The 8,442-nt window shown below is 47.6% G+C and overlaps 1 protein-coding gene across 1 annotated transcript; it reads left to right on the forward strand.

Annotated features, from left to right (window-relative positions):
* Positions 1–638: 638 nt before the first annotated feature.
* Positions 639–4,711, forward strand: LOC132389305 (pancreatic secretory granule membrane major glycoprotein GP2-like). The gene is made up of 5 exons (XM_059961822.1): positions 639–689; positions 781–945; positions 2,086–2,166; positions 4,127–4,212; positions 4,531–4,711. The coding sequence occupies exons 1-5, from the start codon at positions 683–685 to the stop codon at positions 4,603–4,605; spliced, it is 414 nt and encodes a 137-aa protein (XP_059817805.1). The 5' UTR covers positions 639–682; the 3' UTR covers positions 4,606–4,711.
* The last annotated feature ends 3,731 nt before the right edge of the window (positions 4,712–8,442 follow it).

Consider the following 8,442-nt stretch of genomic DNA (forward strand, 5'->3'; position numbering starts at 1 on the left):
ACGATGTGAGGGCGCTGAACCATGAGTTAAGGAATGTTGTTATTAATAAACGGGAGATGATTGGATCTCTGGGTTAATGATATTGGAGGTTCAGATGTGGATGGTCGTTGACGTGAGCCGAAGTTCACATTCACAGTGAACCCTGTTCTATCCCTCAGCTGCTGGCACCGCCCGCTTTGACCCGTGTGTAACTCACACCGTCCTGGATCAGCCCTGGAGGAGCACAGATTGTTCCCACACTGAGTGCACCGGAGGACAATGGATGGGTGATGGAGAACTTGAAGTGGGCTGGTACAGATTTAACAGGTAACGTGAGGTAACAATCACAGAAGGGGATGTAAGTAGTGGGAGCATGGTGTGGGTGAATTGGAAATGCATGCAAACAGGGATTATCAGTAATTAAACTGCGATGGGGAGTAAATACCAGGAGAGGCGGTTCAAACTTTCTTCAGCTTAGAAGCAAGTGGCAGGTACGACAGGGTGGGGATTCCCAGGTTTGGGGGGTTATTTACCAGAGTCGGGATACAGACAGGGTGAGACCAATTCCGCAATTCTTTCTATCTGAAAGACACCCACTCTGATCAGGGATTGACTTTCTGATTACTGTTTCAGTTCCGGGGGACGGATGATTTCCGAGACAGTCTTTCCAGAGGAGCGTTGTTCCGGATTGATCACGGGCTGGATGAACGGTAGGATCAGGGTTTACATCTGTGGAGCTTAGTTATTTTTGACGACTGAGAGACCGTGTGCATTTTACAGTGTTGATTAACCGCATTCTAGGTCCCCATCCCAGTGTGGAAGAGGGGGAGGTCACCAGAACCGTCTGCTTCACCTGGAGAGAATTTACCTGTTATTGGCGAAGGGAAATCAAGGTGAAAAACTGCTGCCGTTACTTTGTGTATCAGCTGAAACCGACGCCCATCTCCAGCGCCGTGTACTGTACAGGTAGGTCACCGTTCCCTTGTCACACTGAATAAGGGTACTGTGGCGTAACTGAGGGCGTCCCAAGTGACCAACATGTACAACCAGGCTGAGTTTTCCAGACAGCTGCCTGGAGTGTGGACATGCCATATCCTGCAATGTGAGATGGTGGGAATGAGGGGAGAGAGACTTAGGAAGAGGCCTTGGGGAGGTAGGGGGCTCCGAGGATCAGTCAGGTAGGGAGAGACTGAGGGACAAGGAGGTAGGGAGAGACCGAGGGACAGGCAGGCAGGGGGAGACCGAGGGACAGGCAGGTAATGAGAGACCGAGGGGAGCGGGAGGTAGGGAGAAACCGAGGGACAAGCAGGTAGGGAGAGACCAAGGGCAGAGGGAGTTTGGGGGAGACCGAGGGTAGAGGGAGGTAGGGAGAGACCGCGGGAAAATCTGATAAGGAGAGACCGCGAGGAGAGGAAGTAGGGAGAGACGTGGGGGGGGGGATGAGTATAAAAGAAAAGTAGAGGAGAAGGAGATAGGGAGGGAAAGGCCGAGGGGAGAAGGAATTAGGGAGAGTCCGACGGGAAATAGAACAGGCCAATGACGGAGGGGAGAGGGTGGTAAGGAGAGACAGAGCGGAGAAGGAGAAAATGAGATACCGAGGGAGAGAGACGTGAAGAGAGGCTGAGGGGGTGGAAGAAAGGGAGGGACCAAGGGGAGTGGCCAGTAGGGGAGGTCGATAAGGTGGTGTGGTCGGGAGACACTGAGTGAGAGGTATGGAGATAATGAGGGTACTGGGAGGCAGTGGAAATAGAATAAACAACGGGGAGACGGCAAAGTCAGGGTTGGAAGAAGGGCAGATACATCGGGGAAAGGCGAAGAGCAGAGTAGCAGCCGCAGTGGATATGGACGTGCGGAGAGTGACGGGAAGGGATGGACAGTGAAGAAGGAAGCGGCTGGATATGGTGTGAAAGTGAGAAGGGCGGAGATGAGCGATTAGATAATGTGGTGTGGACTGTTTTCCAGGATAGTGTAATATCGGAGTTGAAAATGAGACGTATGATGTTGGTTGCATCACACACCGCGTGTCCCGTCCCCTGAATTCCTGTCCGATTATGATGACCTATTTCGGTATTGCCACACTTCCTTGTCTCTGTTCGTTCATTACAGCCCCGGAGACGGCTACGACGGAAGAGGCAAAACTAACTGCGACTGAACCGTCAACTGCCCCAAATGAAGAGCCATCCTTAGGTACCAGGGCTTGTGTCTGTTACGGTCATTGGACATCTGTCACTCTGTGGCTCGCTCACTCTCTCATTCCCTCTTCCGTCCTCTCCGTTTGCTTTAGAGCAACAACCAGGTGAAATTTCTTCCGTTTGTGATGAATCAGTGACATTTTATGTCAAATACCTGCTTATATTTACAGTGGAGGTTGATCGCTCCTTGATTAGGAGCAGAGCCGAAGATTACAGGGAAATTGCGGGAGAATGTCTTTGAGAGCGATAATAAGTCAGTCACAGCGCATTGTTTGTTTCATATTTAAACCAGCCCACTGCACAGCACACTTGTGTGTCCTTCCAACTCGGGCCCTGAGCCCCTGCCTCCAAACATCCTCCCAGAATCAGAATCAGGGTCAATACCTTGTGAAATTAGCCGTCATGTGACAGCGGTACTCAGTGATACAGCATCCAAACATCCCGTATACTACAGTAAACAGAAATGTATTTCTAATGTACAAATATTCAGTTAAATAAACACTGCAGAGTGAGAAAAACAGTAGAAAGGTGGAGTTCATTGGTTCAATGTTCATTCAGAAATCCGATGACAAATGGGGGTGAATGAGGAGAGAGGAGGTAGGGAGGAACCGAGTGCAGAGGTAGTGAATGAGAGATCGAAGGGAGAGAGTGGTCTGGAGAGACGGAGGGTTGACGGAAGCAGAGGGAGAAAAGCTTAGGAAAACTGGCCAAAGGAAGTGTCAGGCGGGGTAGGATAAGTGAAGATAGAATTAAAGAGTGAAGGAGAGTGCGAGGAGGGAGGGTGGAGAGCATCTTTGTGCTCTCTCTTTCTCTCTCACTCTCTGTCACTGCCTATCCCTCTCCCTCTCCATTTCCCTTTCCCTTTCCCCTCCCCTCTCTCTTCATCATTCTCTCCCTCTGATTCTCCATCTCCCTATCCCTCTTCCTCTCCTCTCCCTCTCCCATATTCCTCTCTCTCTCTCTCTCTCTCTCTCTCTCTCTCTCTCTCTCTCTCTCTCTCTCTCTCTCTCTCTCTCACCCTCCCTCCACGAATGTGCAGTGAAATAAGCGTTACGTGTGTGTGTGTGTGTGTGTGTTTGTCTGTATCTATACCGTTTCCGTGGAACCAATCCGTTTCCCGACATGTGTCGGTAATTTTTAACCTGAGCCCGAATACAGAGACCTCATGTCACTGAAGGAGGGACTCATTGGCTGTGGTGTGGCATGTTGTATGGCTGAAGAGATTGTGGGAATGATTGCGGAGTGAGAGGGATGGTCTGGGTTACGTTTGGTAAGGCCTGACGGAGACTGATAAATTGAGTGAATTCGGGTGGTTTAAAGCCAATCGGGTGAAAGGGCCTGATTCCACGATATTTTACTCCATGTGCCTGTTCTCCATGTGGTCATAAGCCTTCATTCTTCATTAACACACAATACCAAATACCAGGAACTCTATTCTTCTGCAGCAATGAACATGTGCCGCTCTAATCCAACATGTGGATATCACTGGTATAATTCCACATGTGTATAACACATTGCAATCCAGAGAACTGGGAAATCTCACACTCTATGTTTCTTCCTCTCTCACTCTGGATTCTTACAACTTTCTCTTCACAATTCAGTCTCTTTTTCTCATTCACTCTCTGTCACTATCACTTTTCATCGCGCTCAGTGTCGGTCTCTCCCTTGTTGTTTGCCTCTCATTTCTAACACGACATGCTCTCTGCCTTACTCCCCCTCTCCCTGACCCCCACACGAACCCGCCTGCCGTCATCTCAGACTCGTCCTACCCCTACCGTGAGCAACACCGGCTGACAGTGTACGTGATGAGGTCGGGTAGGCGGATCCAATGTCTCAGACGGTGCTGGAGGGGGAGGGGATTGCGCAATCGAGGGGACAGAGACGACGGAACACATGCTCTGAGCGGTACTTGACCCGAGAGTGATACCATGTTGACACAGGGCTGTTTTCTTTAGAGGAAGAGGACAAGTGGATTGAAGTGATCGTGGCCGCGAGTGGCGGCATGACTGACGAAGAGGTGCGGGAAGCCACTCGGCACAAGGTGAGAGAGCGATCTGAGCGTTCTATGGTGGGGTGAGGAGGAACGCTGGGGCCCATATTCTCTCCTTCGCTTCCCATTACGTCTCCTTCTTCCTCTCTCCCTCCTCCGTGTCTCTCTTGCTCTCTCTCTCTCTCTCTCTCTCTCTCTCTCTCTCTCTCTCTCTCTCTCTCTCTCTCTCTCTCTCTCTTTCTCTCTCTCTCTTCTTTCCATTCTCTCTACTCTCATACACCTCTTTCCTCTTACCTCCCTCTCTCAGCTTCTCTTGCTCCCTCAAAACCCCTCAACTACCTCACCAAGCATTTACCTTCCTCTACGCAGCTCCAGGAGATGTTCGGTGATCCAGATCCTCAGCTCGAGCTTGTGCTGTGCATGTCGGAGATTCCGGAGGAGTGAGGGGCGACCCATCAACGAATGAAGAGGTCTGCAGTTCCATCTCCCTGACGCTTCACACCCTCTCCCTTACTCTATCCTGCCTTAAGCCAAATATACTGTCCACAGAGCCTTAATACTAGTTGAACTTCAAGATGTTACTACATTCTCCTAATTCGCTGTGTATCGCAGCCTGCGTGTTTTTAGTTGGTCAAAATATGAAGTATTATCCCATTGAGTAGTGACAGCAGAAGCCTGGAGTCACGGAGTATCGTGGGTATGGTCACCGTACACACTACAGTGTGAGACGTTAAATACATTCCACAGTGTATGGTTCCCTGTACGGAACGACACCACTCACTACAGAACTGGGTCAGTGATGGGCGTCACACACTTTCCACCGTGTTTCGTGCCCTGTAAACACGGACACCCCGCACAACAGCACTGGGTCAGTACAGAACGTCATTCGCCTTCCACAGAGTATGATCCCTGTGAAAGCCGACTCACCTCACTACAGGGCTGGGGCAGTGTGAGAGATTACACTCCTTCAACAGTGTCTGGTTCCTGTAAGCAGCGACACCGCTTACTGCAGGACTGGGTCAGTTCGAGACACACACCTTCCAGAGTGTATGGCCCCGATAAACACCGGAATGAGTCAGTGTGAGAGGTCACACACTTTCCACGGTGTATGGTCCCGATAAACACCGGAATGAGTCAGTGTGAGAGGTCACACACTTTCCACGGTGTATGGTTCCCATAACCACCGACACCCCTCACTGAAACATCGGATCAGTGTGAGACACACATCTGGGCTTACAATACATTTGGAAAATTACGTGACGTCGGGCTTCATTGCTTTAATTTATTGCCAAAGATTTGCTGTTAACTACTTGATTGATTTGAAATAATGTGTAAAATAATGAATACCGCTTTGATAAAAAGCAAAACCGTGAGGTTGTCATGAGGTATGGATGTAGTGTGTAACGTCTCTGGACCTCCGGATGTCTGCGGAAAGCATCCTGTCCACACTTAACAGACATCTATTAACACACGCACACCACAGGACACTCCTGCACATATCCACCCTTATACATCTGTGCCTGAAGCACTCTCATTGTCCATCACTCCGCCTGACGTTCCCCCATTCCCCATCTCTCCCTCGGTCACACTCATTCCTCTTTCCTCTCTCTCACTACATAGCATTTTCCATCTCCCATTCCATTCCATTATATTTTCACTCTGTCTCACACTATCTCCATCTCATTCTCTCATGTGTCTCTTCTCTATGCTCTGCATTACTACGTCTCTCCTTCGCGGACCATAACCCAGCGAATCCCCTCCTCTAAGCTAGCGACTAAGGCTGCACAAAACACTCCAGCTGAGGCCTGACCCATGTTTCACAAAGTTATGATCGACGACAGATCAGATTCACCAGGATTGACGGACTTACTGAGAGACTGGACAGGTTAAGAACGTTTTCCGTGGAGATACGGAGGCTGACGGGTAAAGTGAAATGCTAAGCCACTACAGAGCATGCGTCAGGCTGCACTTGGGAGTGTTGTGTGCCGCTTGGAATCTTTATCTAAGAGGGATGTTTTGACATTGGAGATGCTCAGTTGGAGGTTCAGGAGAATAATAATCGGAATGAAAGGGTTAACATATAAAGGACGTTTTATGGCTCTGCGCCTGTACTCAGCGTAGAATGAAGGAGCTCATATCATTGAATTATTGGTCTTTCAAGTGCCTAGGTAGAGTATGTGCAGAAAATGTTTCCTGTATTTTGTAAAACTAGGACCAGAGGCAACAACATCAGAATTCCTTTAGCCAAATAGCGACGAATCGGTGAAAACCATGGCCACAGACGGCTGTGGGGGCCAAGACATTAAGTATATCTAAAACGGAGCTTGAGGTTTTCGATTAGTTAAGTTGAACTATTCGGAAGCAGTCAGGTGTATAGTGTTTATTCGACAGTGTTTATAGTGTTTAGTATAGTGTTCATAGTGTTTAATCAGCCATGATGGAATGGCGAAGCAGACCCGATGGACCAAATGGCCTAATTTTGCCTCTATGTCACGTGGTCTGAAAGAGATTCGTTTGATCACAAGGGGCCTCAATGAGATAAACAGCAACGCTCCTTTGCCCAGGAAGAAGAACTCTAAAGCTATCGGGAGAGGTATAAGTTTACCGCGGAAATTTTCATCCAATATTTGACCAAACCGTGAAATATTCCCCCACAACTAATGACCTCTCTGAAACTGTGCTCCACCTGCTGCGTGACTTGAGTTCTCCTTTCCCTCTGTCTTCACCTTCTGGGTGAACAGTTGGCTGAACAGTTGATTTTTTTTTTCCTGGACTCCACATCCAGATAACGATGAACGCAACAGCTGCTTCAGCCACCACCGTCCTTCAATGAATATGTTCTCTCGGTGCATTCCCTGAGTGTACGGAATGAAGTACGGCCAGTGCCAGAGACAGAGAGAGGTGATATCTTCCCTGAGGGTGAGACTGAGATTGGAACCTCAGATGTTGCCCTGCACCACATGACCTTCTCCCAATGACGGCTGATTATTGTTTTGTTCTAAGCAAGAGGTCCAAAACACTGAGCAGACAAAAATCATCAACAAAACCATTTAGGTCGTTTGAGCTAATGCAAATCGTCAGCACCGTTATGCAAGTAAACATATTATTTTCAATGAGAGTTAATTTCTTTTTTTTATCCAAATTCCTACGTGATACATGTAGTCAGAAACTTGTGTTCAAACATAAACAAAGACAAAATTCTAAGGAAACAGGAAAATACCTGTTATTGAGTGTAATGAGTATATCTATATATGGCAAGTTATGAGTTCTATGTGCCAATTTAATCTGTTGTTCTCAATCTTAATGTTTTTGTGCTGCATCCGGGTTAACAATTATTTTATTTTTATTTGAAATTGTTCATTTGGAATACTAACCAAAAAGTTTTAAATCTTGATGCTGCCAGAAGATATGATAGATTCGGGTGCAGCTACAACGGTTGAAAGTCTGGTACGTGGTAGAAAATGTCTAAAGAGTTTTGACCCAAAGGCAATGACACCAACTGAGGATAACAGCTTGTTGAGCCATAGGAATGTTTCAGGTCCGTATGCCAGACTGGCTCTCGAGGCAGTGGTGAAGTTAATACAGAAAGACTAATCCTCGTTCAAATTTCCCGATAGTAGTTACAGATGTAATGCTCTGGTTAAGTACATGCTGTATTGTATTATTCTGCTATGCTGTTAGGTATTTTTAGTTTAGCAGGCTTTTGATTTTTTTCTACCAGAAACAGCATGTTCTGTTGTTAAACCACATGGACCAGTGTTTTGGCTTTGGCTAAAGTCGAGGTGTCATTTGCCAAACTTAGGAATGTCGTGTAGGCCAACCAAGTTCGTTTTAGAGCATTTCGTAACATTGCACCCAGTGGGTGCTATGGAAGCTTCGAGAGAGCTGAGCGGGATCAGGTTTCCGAGGGACAGCAGCCGCGTTTGTTGTGTAGAGAAGAGCACAAGGGTAGACGCTTGTAGAAAACACGTGAAGTGCAGACCCTATTGCCAGGAGTGCGTTGTTCAAAAGAATATTTGCAAGGAGGAAATGCCAATAATTCTGTGTTAGCCAGACTATCTTTGAGGGAATTTCGATCTGTGGCCGGTGACTGGAATCCATCATCGTGAGTAAAGTGATACAGTCAACTACTACAGAACGAAGCTCCAACATTTATGTACACGTTTAGACTGGTTTATCTGCAATGTGCCCTTTGTCTTTTTTATTATTTTTTTTTATGCCGGTGCACGATCTGTTATATCCGGATGAATGACAACTGTGCATGGGGCAGCTTTCACTCGG

This window comes from Hypanus sabinus, unplaced genomic scaffold, assembly GCF_030144855.1.
Source record: "Hypanus sabinus isolate sHypSab1 unplaced genomic scaffold, sHypSab1.hap1 scaffold_53, whole genome shotgun sequence".
Taxonomy (NCBI): Eukaryota; Metazoa; Chordata; class Chondrichthyes; order Myliobatiformes; family Dasyatidae; genus Hypanus; species Hypanus sabinus.

Bases quoted from the DNA above. Each gene is read 5' to 3' on its own strand.
- LOC132389305 (XM_059961822.1), top strand. The intron at 2,167-4,126 runs GTACCAGGGCTT...TGTTTTCTTTAG, and splicing joins AAATGAAGAGCCATCCTTAG to AGGAAGAGGACAAGTGGATT. The intron at 4,213-4,530 runs GTGAGAGAGCGA...TCCTCTACGCAG, and splicing joins GGGAAGCCACTCGGCACAAG to CTCCAGGAGATGTTCGGTGA.